The sequence below is a fragment of the Panthera leo genome, chromosome D2 (assembly GCF_018350215.1).
Source record: "Panthera leo isolate Ple1 chromosome D2, P.leo_Ple1_pat1.1, whole genome shotgun sequence".
Taxonomy (NCBI): domain Eukaryota; kingdom Metazoa; phylum Chordata; class Mammalia; order Carnivora; family Felidae; genus Panthera; species Panthera leo.
Genome location: NC_056689.1, coordinates 46854421 through 46872486, shown reverse-complemented (window position 1 = coordinate 46872486; position 18066 = coordinate 46854421). Strand labels below are relative to the sequence as shown.

Sequence of the window (18066 nt, the reverse complement as noted above, 5' to 3'; positions counted from 1 at the left end):
ATCTCATTTGTTTAACTCGGTTGAAGTGATGTCCAGAATCCAGTTTGGAGCAGTATTCCTGGGGGGTTAATGGAATGACCATCCTGAATCTAACAGTTAGGAGTTTCAGGGTCATGCGCAAGTAGGCCTACATTTGCAGGGTTTGGCTACAATGCAGTGGATGTTTTATAAACGTGAGTGGTAATTTGACTTGTGCTGTTTTTGAAGCCCCAAACATTTGTACTTGTTTTCACCCGCCTCTTCTATGTATACACAGAGCTCCAGGTCTAGAGGAGAAATTAAGCACTCACGTTCTGTATTTCAGTTTGCTATCTTCTTGGGTCCTACCTGCTTCATGACTTTGAGCAGCCACTGCTCTCCTGGAGGGGAAAATGGGGGTAGAGTTGTGGTAGCTGCCTGTCCACAGTCTCAGGGGAAAATTTAGATGCAGAGGAATTATTAACATCTACTCTGGCTTCAAAAAATCGCAGGACTGACGGGATGAGGTGTTTGAGGTAGAGTAGTGCTTCTTTGGACAGCCTGTTTTTCTTCATGGGCGCTACTGGTAGCTGTGGTGGGGCCAGTGGCATTGGAATAGCAGTGTTGCAAGGGCAAAATGGAGGGAGGTGAGTCCCAGGAGAACCTATATGTGTGTTTGTAAAGCTGTGAGCCCTGAGGTTTTTACTGTACATTCATCATAAGGTACAAAGTTGGGAAATGGTTAATCAGGTGTGGTCTTCAGTGTAGTACTGTGCAGGCATTGAAAATTGGGAATAGGGGGATGGCAGAGTAGTAGTCATAATAATAATAATAGTAATGATAATAATGATAATGATAATACAGATCTCCCCGTTGAACCTTTAACATACCAGATATCCTAATTATCCTCTAAGGCAGTTTTATTAACTTGGAAGTTTTGAGTGTGTTATGACATGAGGAGGTCATTTCTCCCACTTTATATTTCTCTTTCAAAATTCTTTGGCTCCTATTGTACCCTTTTATACTCTATTGAATTGAAAAATATTCCAATCCTAGTTTATTAACGTAATATTAAAGTCATTTTTGAAGATGTTGAGTTTTACAAAATTGGTATGATTGTGATTACATGAATTATTACATCAGGTTTCCTAATATTTCGCTCTTGTATTCCTGCGATGAGCCTTATTAGGTTAATATACTACTAGATTTTATTTATAAAGTAATGGATCTCTAGTAGGGAGTGCACACATGTGTGTGTTGTGTCTATTAGTTTTGAAAACAAGGTTTTACTAGTCTTACAGTAATGAATTGAAATGTGTCCTGTCTTTTCCTGCTTTTTGGAACAGTTTAAACAACAGGATGGATTCTTACTTTACTCATGAAACCCTTTGGGTCTGGTTGACTTTTGGTGAGAAGAGCATACCATCTTTTTCAGGTTTTTCAGTAATTGGTCTGATCGGTTTGTCTCATTTTTCTTGGGTCCATTTTGGTACTTTATTTTTTTAATAGTCATCTTCTGTCAAAGTGTTCAGGGTTTTGGCATTAGCTCACCAGTGGTGTTGGTGAGAATACATATTTGTGTATTGTCTACATCTGGGTTGTGTTCCTTTGACATTTCTCATGCTGTGCATCTGAGTCTGCTTTCTGGGCTGAGTTTACAGAGGTTTGTCTGGTCTTTTCAGTGAGCTGTTTAGATTTTTACTTTTTTAGTTCTACCAGGGTTTTTTGTTTTTTGTTTTTTTTTAATGTCCACTAATTGTTGTTTTTATCGTGTTCTCTCATTTTCCTTTTTTAGCAGATTGCATTGACCGCTTAGTTTGATTTCTGCCTCAGTGGCATGTAAAGAACGAGTATTCTCTGTGTGGTCGAAAGCTCTGCCGATAGCTATTACAAGGAGCTCATGGAGAGTGCACATCAGAACATTTGTATCTTAATTTTTGACCTTTTGTTTTCTTTAATCTTACTTTCTCTCTTCTGACCTGTCAAAAACTCTGGGAGGCTGTGGTCGGTTGCCCTGCAGGCTGTGGATGTACTGTTTCGTCAGTGCAGCTCTGAGCGCTTGTGCTCGTGGGTTGTTGTAGGGCTTTTTGGTAGACAGGTGCCTGGCCATGCCTGGCTCCTCTTCCTTGGTGTGTTGTCTCCTTTAAAATATCAAATGCCTCTCTTTTTGTCTGGTCAGTTCCTTTTGTCTGATATTTGTATTTCTACATCTGCCCTGTTTCTGTTTGCATTTCTTGGGTAATTCCCATATTTCCAACTTTCAGTGCCAGTCTAGTTTGGGTCTAAGGGTTTGGCAGTGTGTACCCACCCATTGGAAAGTCTCGCTGCTAGTGACCTGCTATCGTTGTGGAGACCCCTGGTACATTTAGTCTGAAACCAGCTATTGTATTTTTTGTGTTCTATTTTCCTGACTTTTTTCCCCTATATTCTCTTACTTTTCCCCCTTGATAATTCTGCAGTCTGTTTCTTTTCTTGTATTTGTACACAGTTGAAGTAGCAACTGTGGATCAGTAGGTGGGCTTGTTTTTTACAAATGTAAATCCAACCTATTTTTATTTCACAATTAAGAACCACACAGTGTGTGTCACCTGTGCCCCTTTCTGTCCTTAGGGTGGCACTTTTAGTACACTTTTATTTTCTCCGGTACACACTCTAGGTTTTGTTAAACCAAACAGGAATTACAGTGACGCTTAAAAATATATCCCTTTTTGTGTTTTAGATTTATTCTGAACAGTTTCATTAGCATTTAAAACAATGCTTTCATATTCACCTACTGTTTTAATATAGGTTTCCCCACTACCCAAAAGTAGAGCGTTCCCATAAAACCTTTCATACACTGAAGTGGCATGAAGTGAAGAAGCCCTTGCCATTAATTTATATGGAAAAACTCTTGAGCATCCCCAGACCGCAAAAATAACCTCTCTAAGGCTTTTCTGATACTTTACGACACATCTTGCTAACATGCACGAAACAAGTCACCAAACGCATATGGACCCGCTTCCGCGCACGGCAGCTTACTGCCAAGATGCTGAGTGTAGTTCCTGGAGAAGGAGCCTGGTGGCGCCACTCTAGTTGCTGGGGTGCATAATGCTTCTAGAATGGCTCCCTGCTAAACAAACACTGAACACTAATTTTGCTTTTCACCTGTTTTCATAAAAGCGAAATCCTCTTTGGATTTCTTTTGGTTGGCAAAAACAGATACTAATATAGGTCTTTCCTAAAAGTGAAGTGGCTAGTTGGAAGCAGAGGATACCTGTTATTTATATTGAGAACTGGTATATATATATTACATGTAATTTTCCCTTAAATTTTTTTTTCTTTTACAGTTAAGTATGAGGCAGCATTGCCTAATATTTAGTTAATACTAGCTTTGGAGTTGGCTGCCTTTATACTTTCAAATCGTGACTCCTCCACTTACCACCTGTGTGACCTGGTCTGTTACTGGTTTCCTCAAAATCTGTAAAACGGGTTAGTAATAGGACCTCTGTCCTTTTTCATAGAGTTGCTGCAAGTGCTCTGTGTGTGATGAGCATTTCGGTTCAGGGAGCTCTGCTGTCGCCGTTCTGCAGAGTGCTATGTGTTCTAGGCTCTGCTGTCGCCACTCTGCAGAGTGCTGTGTGTTTCTTCTGCCCTTGGAAAGGTACCATGTTCTTTGGTGCAGTCACCTCTCACTGGCTGGATATATAACATACCCTACCTAATCTGTCTCTAGTTTGTTTTCTGTTTTTGCCTGTCTGAAGGTGAATTTATTGTTTCTCTCAGGCATGACTGCTAGTCTGGATCAATGCAGAATTCCAGGGTCAAAGCCTTCCCCCTACAATTATGGAAAGATTGTCCCTTTGCTACCTTAAAAAAAAAAAAAAATCATTGCTTTTATGTCCTTTTCTACTCTCTTCTCTCGGATTTCATGTTTTATACTGGTAGAGCTCCTGGATTTGTCTTGTCTCCTTGGTTTTTCTCTCATTTTCTTTTTCTGGTTTTAAAATAATCACTTCCCATCCTCCTTGTTGATTTAAATTTAACAAGGATTGACACGGAAGGATATTTTAGAAAAATAAAAATTGGGTAAGTGTTTACATATTATAACTTTTTCTAGTCTTCTTTTGAGGCTCCCCCGCTTAATAGTAGATATGGCAGTCTGTGTTTACCACTTACAGATTAATGAAACAAAGTAAACTTCCAGTGCTAATAATGCATAATTGTGTATATTATGTTTGTATACATATTTTAAAAGTGCATTAGATTATATCATGATTGAAAGGTTGCCACTCAAAGAGTAACACTCATTTAGCTTATTTAAATGAGCTTATTTAAAACTGGCTTTTCCATTTTATATTTTAGGAGAAACTAATTCGAGATATTGCTCATTGTCATGGCATTTTGATCACTTCTTACTCCTACATTCGGCTGATGCAAGATGACATTAGCAGGCATGACTGGCACTATGTGATATTGGATGAGGGGCACAAAATTCGAAATCCAAATGCTGCTGTCACCCTTGCTTGCAAACAGGTATGACCTTTTATAACTGGGGGATTTCCAGGTGAAAAATAGTGTTTAATTGAGAGTAACACACTTAGGGGCTTTGCATAAGGGATTTGAAATACACATTTTGCTTTAATGCAGAAAATTCTTTATTCTTGCCCATTATCATGTTTTTAAAAATTCTAATTGTTCACATTACTAAATGTCTCTTGTAGGGGTCATTTGTTAAGATGTAACCAAACCTGACTCTGATCTGTAGTATTCAGCTTGAACAATAAGAAAAATTCTTCCCTATTTATTTACATGTAATTGAAGAATTAAAATTGCATAAAGTGTCCATGTTTTGGAGATGACTAAAATGATATGTAAAAGTGTTAAAATTTAACAGGATTGCATGGGAGTATTTTGGGGTTGGGATGGTAGTCATCCCTTGGAAAGTGAATTTAATAAAAAAGTGTTTTCTTTCCCGAAATAGTTCCGCACCCCTCATCGCATCATCTTGTCTGGCTCACCGATGCAAAATAACCTCCGGGAGCTGTGGTCGCTCTTTGACTTCATCTTCCCAGGAAAGTTAGGCACGTTGCCTGTGTTCATGGAGCAGTTCTCGGTTCCTATCACCATGGGGGGATATTCAAATGCCTCCCCAGTACAGGTAATGTATTGGGCAGGTAACACTTCAGGCATTTTAATATTTAAATGTGCCTACTAAGTACTATACTTTGTAGCCAAGTCATTCATAATATAAGGGAAATGGCCAAGCTTATAAACCAGTATCTGCCAAAAATCACAAAATCATTTGTGCTTGATAGCATATATTTTTCCAGATGAGTTTTAAAAACTCATGTAAAGTTTTCAGGAGCAGTCAGAATTATGAAACAAGGATGAATCAGTTCTGGACAGTATATAATTTAGTATATTTACAAGGTAGTGTAAAAGCTTAGAAAAGGGGAAGCCAGGGAGGATTGAGTTGTTCAGAGAGGACTTAATGCAACACTCAAGTGACCCTTAACCTGATTCTGGGAAAACAGCCTAAGAAAAGTGAGGGCATTCTATTTATTTATTTATTTATTTATTTATTTATTTATTTATTTATTTAAGGGCATTTTATTTATTTATTTATTTATTTATTTATTTAATATAACTTATTGTCAAGTTGGCTAACATAGAGTGTATACAGTGTGCTCTTGGTTTTGGGGGTAGATTCCTGTGTTTATCACTTACATACAACAACCAGTGCTCATCCCAATAAGTGCCCTCGTCAGTGCCCATCACCCATTTTCCCCTCTCCCCTGCTCCCCCCGCTGCCAATCAACCCTCAGTTTGTTCTCTGTATTTAAGAGTTTCGTATGGTTTGCCTCCCTCTAAGAAGAGCGAGGGCATTCTAGATTAGGGCAGCAATATGAATGCAGCCACGTTATATGGCCATGGGCAGTGAAGAGACATGCCTGATTGCACTGGAGATGCTTGTGAGATATATCACAGGGAAGGTGTGGATGCCAGAAATGGGGGCCTTGAAAGGGATGCAGGCAGAGGTGCTCAGGCAGCAAAGAGCCACAGAAGGTATCCAAGTAGGAGGCTGAAAGGAGGTTGCTCTCGGAGAGTCACCCAGGCTGCAGATGGTTGTGGGAGGGAGGCTGGCTTTGAGGGACCCTCAGGAATCGTTAGGAGTGAGGGTGATGAGGACCTGGGTCTGGACTTGGGCGGTGGTTCTTAGGAGGAAGGTGAAGAGCAAAAGCTCTAAGTGGCATCTTTGTAGGCAGAAGAAACAAGATGTGGGGGCCGACAAGATAAAGGAAATGGAGCGGACGTGGTGAGCTTGCTGCAGCAGACCCTGAGGTTTTAGGTCTGGGTGACTGGGAAAAGGGAGTTGCTCCGAGAGGAATGTCAGGAGGCTGACCTGAGGGCAGTTTGTGGCACTTGGAGGCAGGCTTCGGCCTCGGTGAGGAGGAGGGTCTCTGCACAGACCTCCTGCGGGACTTGTACCTGCCAGGTCATGACTGACCCAGAAATAAAGCCATCCACCAAAAGAGACATTTACGTGTTTTAAAATATTTAGAGAAAGAATTTTAGCCCTTTAAAATTAGAGGATTGTTAAAACCATTTTAATACCTTTTACATTTTGAGATGGAATGACTTATAACTAACTTTTATAAGAGCCTTCTTCCTCCACTGAGTTCTTGTTGTCCATCATTTATACCATTCTCTTAACAAATTTTTACTTTGACATAATTTCAAACTTAACAGAAAGTTGCAAGAATTGTAAAAAGAACTGTTATACTCTTCACTAGATTCACCACTTGTTAGCATTTGCTGACATTTTGCCACCTTTGTTAGGTCTTTCCTTCTCTCTCTCTTCCCCATCTCTGTACATGTGCATGCAAATTTATACTGATTTGTGTGAATCATCTGAGAGCAAGTTGCAGACATTATGCCCTTTTCCTCCAGATCCTTCAGGGTGTATTTCCTAAGAACATAGCCACAGTAAAAACATCAAAATCAGAAGGAAATTCAACACTGGTATAATTCTGAGGTGTAGTCATTCACATGTTGCCAGTTGTTCCAGTACTTTCCCTGCTTAGTCCTCCTTTAATCTGCAACAGTTCCTCTGTTTTTGTTGTGCCTTTCATGACTTTGATAATTTTAAAGACTATAGGCCTGTTGTTTTGTAGAAAGTGCCTCACTTTGGGTTTGTCTCACATTCTCTGTGACTTGCGTTTCTCAGTTCTTCACATCTGGAGGCTCATGCTGTTGGTCTGTCCCTTCATTGGTGGTGGTTGTAGTTGGTGGTGGTGGTCTGATTACTTGGGTAAGGTGGTATTTACCAGATCTCTAAACTCTTTGAAGTTAACCACTTCCTTCGGAATTAATAAATCACTTATGGGGAGAGACTTTGAGACCTGTAAACATGGTCTTGTTTCTTCTTTGAAGGCCTTGTTTCAGAAGTTTGTGTACTTCTCTTTTTTTCTCTTTTTTGGTTATGAGGTCCTTGGGAGCAGAGGTGTTGTTTTTACATTTGCTTTTATACGTCCATGGTTGCCATCAATTACTGAATCCCAAGAAGATAGTCTGTCAGCAGATAATTTATTGTGTCAGGCTGGGGCTAAAATGATGAGAAGTGGCTGGCAACCAGAACCTTACCTTGAATAGTATCCACTCCAGTGGTGGGTGCACAGTGGGAACGTGATAAACAGATGATCGTAGTACAGGGTAATGAGGACTGTGATCAGGGGAGATAATGCAATATCAGAGCTTGTGGGAGTCAAGAAAGGCTCCCTGGGAGAGAGAGGATTATGCTAGGCTGAGGAAGGTGAGGGAGAAGAACATTAACTGCCAAGAATATGGACTGCTTCTTGGATTTGCATGTTAATAAGCTTGTGCAGGGATTTTAGAACTGAAAAGAACCTCCTCATTTCTTGCTCAAGGTTATTGAGACTCGGTGGTTTGGTGACTGGCCTAAGGTCACTCAGCTCTGGAACAGGCAGAACTGGGGAGTGATGATCACTCCACCTTGACAGGAGTAGGAAGGAAGCACGGGCGTGCTCAGCTAGGTCTCCATTTTCCATGGTACTAGAGAGCTGGGAGGGATAGTTAAGAGAAATACAGTTGGATCCCCACCATGTATGTTTATTCACAGAGAGACAGAGAGGCAGAGGGGGAGTAAATATAGAATCAGCTTTATTGCATGAAGCACAGGATAGCCTAGGAAAGTTGCACTGAGAACATGGCTTGACATCCAGGCTAAAATTGGGTTTCTTGGTGTTCCTTGCTCTCCTATCTCCACCCCATTCCAGAGCTTTAGATCTTTCTTTGAAGAGAGTTGGGTATGAAAAACAGACCCATCCCCAGCCACTCTGAGGTCTGACCCCTGTGAGTTCACCACAGTAGGCCAGGAGCAGGGAGGGGTGGGGGAAGGAGAACTCTCCAGAGGGGTGGACAGACAGAAGAAAGAGTGGGAATGAGTAGCCAGGCGATCCACCAGCCCAGCCCTGGTTTTCCTGAATCATCATCTACTCACCCATGCTTCTGGAGATCAGAAATGTGGGTAGAGGTGGGGATGTGGGGACAGTTTCCTTAACATAATGTGTATATTTTTAGGAAGAATTTAAACCGTGCACTTGCTTCCTTGGTGGGACTATAATGTCATGTTAAATTTTGAAATTTATCATCTCTGTATTACAAACAATAATATGTTCCTGATCATCATCTTCAGGGTAATTTTTATCAGTGTCTGAGTGATACATTTATGAGGTTACCTGTAATTAAAAGTTGTTTATTGAACTTGTTTGTTTATTGTCTACTATTCCAAGTAAATCCTGTTTTTATATTTATATATGCCCATACACACAAGATACGCACACATACATGCACGTAACATGTCTACAGACTTGAGTAAGGTGTTCTTAGGGTCTTTTAAAATGTTTTTTACATGTTACTTTTTAACATGAGTTTTTCTGTATGTATTACACAGTCATACTCTTTTTATTGCCCTTCATTTTGCAGCTAACTCTGTTAAATTTAAACTTTGTTTGGAATTTTTCTTGTTTCATTAAATAGTCCTCCCTACTAGGTTGTTAAGCCTATTTAGATTTTTCCAGGTATCAATAATTTATTGAATTCGTTGTTTGCCTTTAAGTGAATTGCAGAGGGAGTGTTTCCCGAGCTGTGGGTCTTTGTTTTTCTACATACAGTTAATACCCATCTCATGTGGCTATGCTCCATTACAGAACCATATGCTCTGTCTTAGGCTAGAGTGACCTTTTATTTCTGGGATCATAGGGCTTTTCTTGAACTTACTCTCCTAAGTCCCCAGTGGGCAGTAATCTCAGCTTATTATCTGGTTGCTCCCATTGCTGCAGCTTTCCCCCAGAGTTAGCTTTTGATCTTCAGTCTTGCAGGGCAGCAGTTTCTTTGTTGCTTTTGGAGAATGCAAGATTATAAACAGAGATTCATTTGAAAGCTGTTTTTTCCCTAGAGGGTAGTCGAGAACCAAACCAATCTCTACTTTAAGGTCTAACTATATAATAATAATTAAAGCAAAGTATGGAGGAGAAATAGGGCACAGAATTACCAGTTCTTTTTTGTAAATTTGATTAGTCAGTTTTTTTTTTACTGATGAGATCTTATGAAATCTGCCACCTAATGGAATATATGGAGCTTATCCTAATTTTTCCAAACCGTTTTCCAGCCATTTCCAGCCACTTTTGTACAACCAGAGGTCATTAAAAAATTTTGTTTTAAACATGGGAATCAGTTGAGAGGTAAGAACAAATGTATTTCTTAAACATAAGTAATTGTTAACCTTTTTCTCTTATTAAAGGTTAAAACTGCTTATAAATGTGCATGTGTCTTACGAGATACCATAAATCCATACCTACTGCGGAGAATGAAGTCAGATGTCAAAATGAGCCTTTCTTTGCCAGATAAAAATGAACAGGTCTGTAAATCGAGGAGTTACCAAAACATTTCTGAAGCGTGGGTGTACCTCTCTGTTTACTTTTCATGCACAAAGTTGGCGAGGCTAACAGGTGTGGTCGCTGGTGCTGCCGGGCTGCTGCTTTACGTTTGTATACATCTGTATGTGACAGGTGAGCCTGCTGTGTCATCTGCCCTCGGCAGGACTCTTCCTCTGTCCACAGGCTTTGCTCTTTTGCTTATTAACACACATATTCCTCCAGCTGCACTTGTAAACTTCTCTATTTTCCTCAAGCCCCAACTCATTCTTGCCACAAATCATAGTAGGTACCAGTCACATTCCTGGGAGATAGCAATGAACAGAGCAAACGCTCACTCTCATGGAACTCACGTTCATTCTTGAGGAGGGGAGATAGTCATAGGTAAATATGTCACATGGCAGGCAGCAGTAGTGTGGAGGAAAAAATGAGCAGGGTAAGGGGGATGGGGTGAGTAAGGGCGAGGATTTGGGGAAGGGGGCTTCTTGTAAGGGATGGCTAGCGGTCTCTTCTCTGGTAAACGGACATTTAACAGAGGCCTAAAGAAGGTGAAGGAGTGAATCATGGAGTTTTTGGAAGAAGAGCATTTTAGGTAGATGGAAGTGGAAGGGCGTTGGTACCTTCAAGGAAGGCATTGTGGCCTGAGGGCAGGAAGAAGGATGACAGTGGTCAGAGGGAGAAGTCAGATGGCTGGCCAGATCAACAGGGCCTGCTGGTCACGCTGAAGACTGGATTTTACTGTGAGGGAGGAGGTGGTTCACAGGGAGATACTGAGCCAAGGAATGATGTCATCTGACTTAGGTTGTAAAAGGGGCATCCTTTTAAAGGCCATCCTGGTGGTCTGTTATCTCCACCAATGACTACACCTTCTTTTGAAAGTAAGTACATTGTAGATTTCTCAGTGTTGAAAATATAAAAGATCTTGGAGATCTGTCACCAAGGCTTTTCTATCCCTGCCTCTTCCCTTCCCCCAGACTTATTTCCAAACTTAGCCCTTGATCTTAGCATTCCCCTTGCAGGTCTCTCTTTCCCACCAGTGTCTCAGGCCACAGTGCTCTGTTCTTTGTCTAATTCCAAATCCACCAGTTGCTGTGCTGTTTTATTTGTCCTTTTTCATGCTTTCACTTCTTTGCTCTACATCCTCCTAAATTAATGCAGCCAGTGTCTGTCTCGTTTTCCACCATTGATTGGCACTCTCCTCAGTATTGCATAGTGTTGCTGGATTAGTTTTTCCAAGGCTCATCTTCCTGCCAGTTATCTTCAATGTCCCTCTTCCCATCAAGAATACCTGATTTAGCTTATTTGCACCAATTTATTTTTGTTGTGGAGTCCCAGAATGTGTCTTTTTTATATTCCATGTAGTAGCCAAAGCAAATCACTTCTTGTTTTCCAAACATGAGCCATTTGTCTTTCCATGTGCTTGGACGTTCCCTCTTCCTGGAGGTTTTCCACCCCACTGCATCCACCCATCCCACACTCCAGCAAACCTACACACAGGAGTTTTAAGATCCCACGAGGCTCTTGACTAGAATTCCTTGAGGTTGGGACTTTGTCTTACCCATCTTAAAATGCCACGTAACACCTAAAACAGTGATTTGCGTACATGAAGCATCTGGTGAATAATTTGTTCAGTTAACTTTGTAATTAACAGGAAGTGCTTTTCCCTGTTGCCTTTGTATTCAAAGGACTGAAATATGAGTTTAAGAAATCAGGAATTACATATACTCAGGTTCATATTTTAGAAAGATTACTCAGGCAGCATATGAACGCATTGGAGGAGAAGGAAAATGGAGGCACAGGGATGAGTTAGCCGGTCCTTATAGAGTCTGAGGGGAAAGATGAGTCTGAACCAAGGAGGGGTTTCCTGTGTAGTTGATGGGATGGATCTGCTGCCAGAGGCTTCAAAGGACAGAACATGGAGGAGACAGCTGACGAGTTTAATTTGGGTCGTTTGAAGCACCCATGAAATATCTGCCTGCTTAAAAGGCAATTATAAATGAGTCTTGGGTTCTGAGGAGAGTTCTAGGCTGGGATGTAGTTGTGACCTCTGAGCAGGGAAGGGGTGAAAGTTACAGGCAGGGATGAGTTTGCCTGAGGCCCATGCACGGAACGAGAAGAGAAAAGCTGCAGTGTTGTGGAGAGGGTATCAGGAGGGACGAGCCAGGAGGATAGGAGGCCTACGTAGAAAGGCAGGAGGTAGGGTAGGGGAAATGGATCATGAGGTCTAGGGTCCCTGTGTGGCCGGCTGCCAGGAAGTTATTAGTGACCTCATCCACGGCAGTTTCCTGGTGGATGTGCTCCAGGCTTGTGCTGGGTCCAGGAGAGGATGTGGGGATGGTGATTGTGCATAATCCATTCAGGCAGTTTTCCCCCTCAGATTTTGGAAAGTGTAAGGTGGTGGAGCACTTAGGTGTAAGGAAGAGGAGAGGGTTTTCAGATCCAGTGTGAAGGTCAAAGGGTTGCCCCGATTGCAAATAGGAAGCTGTTCTGAGGATAAAGGAAAACCAGGTGAGGTGGATAAAGTAGATGAATTTTAGGAAGTGAAAGTCAGGGAATCATGACTGATAGCTTCAGTTTCTATTTTTGATGTTTTGTCCGTTTGATTGCTTTTAAGTAGAGGTTGAGACAAAGGTGGGTAACAAAGGTGGTGGGTAGGTGGGAGGCTTGGGGAGAATGAGGAGTGTTGTCACAGTTGTTCTAGGTTTATAGAAGGTGCTGAGTGGGGAGTGCATAGAGACTTCCCCTGGAGACCAGGAGCAGGAGTGGCAGGACACTGCCCCGATGGGTAGTGTTCTTCAGCAGTGCTCAGTACTTTACCAGAAAGGATTAGAGAAGGCAGGTGGTTGAGTCAGTCTTCATTTGAAAGTTTACAAGGCAGACATAGCGGGTGGCAAAGGGGTAGCTGAAGGAGAATGTCTTGTTTTAATGACTAAGGAATAGTGTCAAGCCATGAGGTGGCGGCAGTGGACGTGGAAAAAGGAGGATTGAGAGGCAGAAAATCAAGGAATGTTCTGGCATGGAGTAACAGGCACAGTTGGGTTGGGAGGGTGGGCGAGTCTGGTAAACTTACGGACCTGTGCTTCCATCTCCAGGAAAGGGAACAAGTCAGGCGAGGGTAGGGTCCCTGGTCAGGTCTACGGAAGTGAAGGTGGGAGCGGGGCACAGGTGGTGACATGGTCTGAACTCTTGGAGGCTAGGATGCAGGAGGCTCTGTGCACCTGTCCCTGAACTTTGTTGTGGAGAGGAAGCCAGTCTTCAGGGACTGTTGGGAGAGTGGGTGGGAATCTGGAGGTGGATGGATGACAGAAATGGAGGGGCTGATGTAAAGGGGTGACTATGTTTTTGTTCACCTTGAGATGTGGCACAATTTTGGCTTTTTAAAATAAGAAGTACATTGTTAAAATTGTATGTGTTGTGCATTTTTAATTGGAAAATTTTGTTGATATTTTAATTATTTTCACAGTTTTTAAAAAAAAATTCTCTTTTTTTCCTCCCCTATAGGTCCTATTTTGCCGTCTTACAGAGGAACAACTTAAAGTCTACCAAAATTTTATTGATTCCAAAGAAGTTTACAGAATTCTTAATGGAGATATGCAGGTCAGCTAAATAATGGAAAGTAGAGAAATGAATTGTGGAGCAGGGAAGCAGGGGAGGAAAGGAACCTAGGACTAGTCAAGGATTCATGGTTACCTCTTAGAAACATTCGGGTGTGCACCGTCACTTAATTCAAAGCCCTTCCAGAAGTAAGAGAACATACAGTTCCATTTGAGCATGCTTCCTTTTGCCTGTATTGCAGCACGGTTACACTTGAGCCCCACGTCTCGTGGTCCAGAAGAGTAGTGCCAGACACAGGGTCTGTAGTGGTGAGTCCTGCAGGGATGTCTCGTCCTTTGCAGAAAGCAGGGAAGTGGCTCTGGACTGCTGGGGTTAGCAGGTGCATGAAGGAAGAATTAGGATTATAAATGTTTGTGTGAGTGATAACATTTTAGTTACTGGCAGTACTCAGCAGTAGGTGGGGGTAAAGGTCTATTCAATAAGCATAGTCGCCTTATAATCAGCATTTAGTTTGAAGCTCCGTATAAACTGTTCAATTTCATTGTGCTTCAGTGTCCTAAAGTGTGAATTGTGTTTTGTTTATTTGACACATAAAACTTCCTTAGTCTTTGGTCTGTCCTCCTGGGAGGTACAGCTGAGTGGCAAGCACCTTACTCTCCAAAACACACTTCCCTGCTTATACACAGAGGTTGACAAAGAGATGAGAATGGGTGACGGGCTGCCCGTGTCCTGTACTGTCTGCGTGCTGTTTCTTCCAGATGAAGTCATTTCAGTTCTTTCAGTGCACAGTTTCTTACTTCATCTGTCTTTGGCATCTATGGGAGGTTCTTCAATCATTCACATTTATTCATCTCTCCAAAATCGTCCCTTAACTTAGCTTCGTGTGCCTCTGAATTGGGAAGCCGTAGGTGGTCTAGATTAGCACCAACCCGTAGATACACAATGCCAGCTGCATATGGGATTTTAAATTGTCCTAGTCACATTAAAAAAGGTAAAAGGAAGTGAAATCAATTTTGATAATGAATTTTATTTAACCTGATGTATGTATCTAAAATGTCATTTTAATACATAATCAAACATTTTAAATTATTAATGAAATATTTTACCTTTTTTAAAACTACATCTTTAAAATTGGATATTTTACATTTGCAGCACATCTCAATTTGGACTACCATGCTTTATTATTTTTTTAATTAATTTATTTTTGAGAGAGAGAGTGCGAATCAGGAAGGGGCAGAAAGAGAGAGAGGATCCCAAGCAGGCTCTGCACTGCCAGCTCAGAGCCCGATGTGGGACTTGAACCCATGAAACCACAAGATCATGACCTGAGCTGAAACCAAGAGTTGAATGCTCAACCCACTGAGCCACCCAGGTGCCCCTGCACTAGCCACACTGTGTGTGCATAGTAGCCCTCTGTGGCTTGTGACCACTGTATTGGAGGCACAGATCTAGAGGCAGATGGAGAGTTACAGATGACTGGAGGAATTTTGACAATGTTCCTGATTTGTTCAGATTTTTTTATTGTTTATTTTGTTTAACTGTTGTTTGCTAGTTAAAACTACCATTGTTGACTTCACTTATGGTTCATCTTTTTCTACTTGAGCTTTTATACTCCTGAGCTTGATTTGAGTCATACTCAGAAAGCTGTGAAGGATGCCCTTCTGCTGGGAGCCTGGAGGGCAGGCACTCCTGGTCTCTTCTTACGCCCTTCTGCTGAATGAACCACCCTCATGTCTTTCCCATTTGCATATTTTCCAGGCAGACACGTTTTCTGATATTCTAATATAAAAGTAAATGGAACTTGGGGCGCCTGGGTGGCTCAGTCGGTTAAGCGTCTAAACTTTGGCTCAGGTCATGAGCTCATGGTTTGTGGGTTTGAGCCCTGTGTCAGGCTCTGTGCTGACAGTTCAGAGCCTGGACCCCACTTCAGATTCTGTGTTTCCTTCTCTCTCTGCCCCTCCCCTGTTCGTACTCTGTGTGTCTCTCTCTCAAAACTAAATAAACATTAAAAAAAAAAAAGTTAAAAGTAAATGGAACTTCAACCTCTGACTCATGTTCAACTGCAGAACTTTCAGTGAGGTGTACTTAGTAATATTTAAATGCATTTGTTCAGTCACCTGCCCGATTTCTCCACATTTAGATGGGCATGTTTTTATTCACATAAAAGATGAGTCAGTTTTTATATGCTGTGAACTGCATACCTTTTTTTCTAGTGAGAGAAAATAAATCATCAGTAAATTAAATATGACCAGTAGATGTTCAGTCCAATAGGATGTTTTTGTTTCTAGAGAACTTACTTACCTTAGCAAGATAGAAGATGAATGAAGGTTGATTTCTTCCAGCTCCTAATATGCTGTGGATGTGGAGGAAGCTAAGAAACTGGTGAAGAATTCCTTTTTAATCTGTGTTACATACTGAATATCATCCTTCCCTCCCTTTCCAAGCGAATGTTATTTAAGTGGGATAATCAAATGCACGTAATTCTTTTATACCATAGATTTTCTCTGGACTTGTAGCCCTAAGAAAAATCTGCAACCACCCTGATCTCTTTTCTGGAGGCCCCAAGAATCTCAGAGGTATTCCAGATGATGAACTAGAAGAAGATCAGTTTGGATACTGGAAACGTTCTGGGAAAATGATAGTAGTTGAGTCCTTGTTGAAAATATGGCACAAACAAGGTCAACGAGTATTGCTATTTTCGCAGTCAAGACAAGTGAGTATACAGACCTCATACAAGAAACAACAATTCTTTAAGACTTAACAACCAGTAATTTTAAAAATGAGATGTAATTTAAAATAATGATTTTAAAAGCAAATTCACCCCCTGATACTAAGGTGGAAAGCCTACAGATGTCTTTGGGAGCTTGGATCTTTCTCTAGAATTGGTGCCTAGAAGTTAGCTTTTTAAAAAGGTTTACCAAAGGGGCGCCTGGGTGGCTCAGTCAATTGAGTGTCTGACTTCGGCTCAGGTCATGATCTCGCGATCCGTGAGTTCAAGCCCCGCGTCGGGCTCTGTGCTGACAGCTCCGAGCCTGGAGCCTGCTTCAGATTCTGTCTCCCCCTCTCTCTCTGCCCCTCCCCCACTCATGCTCTGTCTCTCTCTGTCAAAAATAAACATTAAGGGGCGCCTGGGTGGCGCAGTCGGTTAAGCGTCCGACTTCAGCCAGGTCACGATCTCGCGGCCCGTGAGTTCGAGCCCCGCGTCAGGCTCTGGGCGGATGGCTCGGAGCCTGGAGCCTGTTTCCGATTCTGTGTCTCCCTCTCTCTCTGCCCCTCCCCCGTTCATGCTCTGTCTCTCTCTGTCCCAAAAATAAATAAAAAACGTTGAAAAAAAAAAAAAATTAAAAAAAAAAAAAAAATAAACATTAAAAAAAAAAAAAAAAAGGTTTACCATGTGATTCTAGGGTGTGGGTAGGTTTGGGTCTGAACTCAAATAGATGTCCTGCTCTTTACAAAACTGAGAAGAATTAATAGTAGAGAAATACCAAAAATACTCTTGTAGTAAGTATTATATTTATCTGCCTCAGAGCAAGAAGCCCCTTTTAATTTAAGCCTGTTGGGGAAGGTTTGACTGTTTAGAGAAATGTGAGAGTACTCACTGCAAGTGTATTTTTGATTTTTAAACTCTTTTCCCCTCCCCCCTCTCCCAAACAGATGTTGGACATACTTGAAGTATTCCTTAGAGCCCAAAAGTATTCTTACCTCAAGATGGATGGTACCACTGCAATAGCTTCAAGACAACCACTGATTACAAGATACAACGAGGTAACCAGTGTATATAACAGTAAAACCAAGTAGTGCTACTCTGTGCAGAGGAAGGAAGGAGAATAGCTTCACTCACCTGAGCCATGCGTACATGGGGAATAGGCAGTGGGTAGGGAGAGACTTACTGCTTTAAACTCTGTGCATTTCTGTATTTTGTGTATGTTTGTGTGTCTAAACAAAGAATGTGTATTCCTTCTTGAAAAGCCAACTCTGAGATATTTCTAATATAATTGATACTAAAAGTAGGAGTTGTGAGATGAGATCTTGACTGACCCACGGTCTCCAGGACATAACCCATTTTTTGTATTGGGAAGAGGTTTCCATGTGTAGAGTATGTAAAGACAGAGGTGAAGAGCTGTAACTAGTCTTAAATGAGCATGCTAAAAGTTGCACATCTTACCTCTAGGACACATCTATATTTGTGTTTCTTCTGACCACTCGGGTGGGTGGCATAGGAGTCAACCTGACGGGGGCAAACAGAGTCATCATCTATGATCCCGACTGGAACCCAAGTACAGACACACAGGTAAGGGAGTGTATTAGTGGCATACAGGTGAGTGGCCAGCACTTGGGAGTGTCCTTCGGCGCCCCTGTCCGCTTCTGCATGGAGCTGACATCTTGGTTGTTGCCCAGTCTTCAGCGTGGAGGAAGATACCGTCTGGCCTCACAGACAGGAAGAGTCTCCAGCAGTTTATCTGTAACATTCATCGCTACACCTGGGGTACAGAGAGAGAGTGCAGAGTTACACACATTGTTTTTCAGGTGGAGATGGCTCCGTCTGCCTTTGTCACCTGCCTATTTATCTTCCTTAATAGGCCTTATATGTATTTTAGCATCAGTAGCCAAAATTTTA

At 41.7% G+C, this 18066-nt stretch overlaps 1 protein-coding gene across 2 annotated transcripts in view; it reads left to right on the top strand.

Moving 5' to 3' along the window:
* Positions 1 to 18066, top strand: part of ERCC6 (ERCC excision repair 6, chromatin remodeling factor) — a 77880-nt gene that overhangs the window by 49879 nt on the left and 9935 nt on the right. For both annotated transcript variants that reach the window (XM_042907829.1, XM_042907830.1), the window contains exons 9-15: positions 4300 to 4470; positions 4919 to 5095; positions 9761 to 9877; positions 13395 to 13490; positions 15946 to 16161; positions 17103 to 17213; positions 17620 to 17739. In XM_042907829.1, coding sequence (XP_042763763.1) covers positions 4300 to 4470; positions 4919 to 5095; positions 9761 to 9877; positions 13395 to 13490; positions 15946 to 16161; positions 17103 to 17213; positions 17620 to 17739 — 1008 coding nt within the window. The remainder of the gene's footprint in view (positions 1 to 4299; positions 4471 to 4918; positions 5096 to 9760; positions 9878 to 13394; positions 13491 to 15945; positions 16162 to 17102; positions 17214 to 17619; positions 17740 to 18066) is intronic.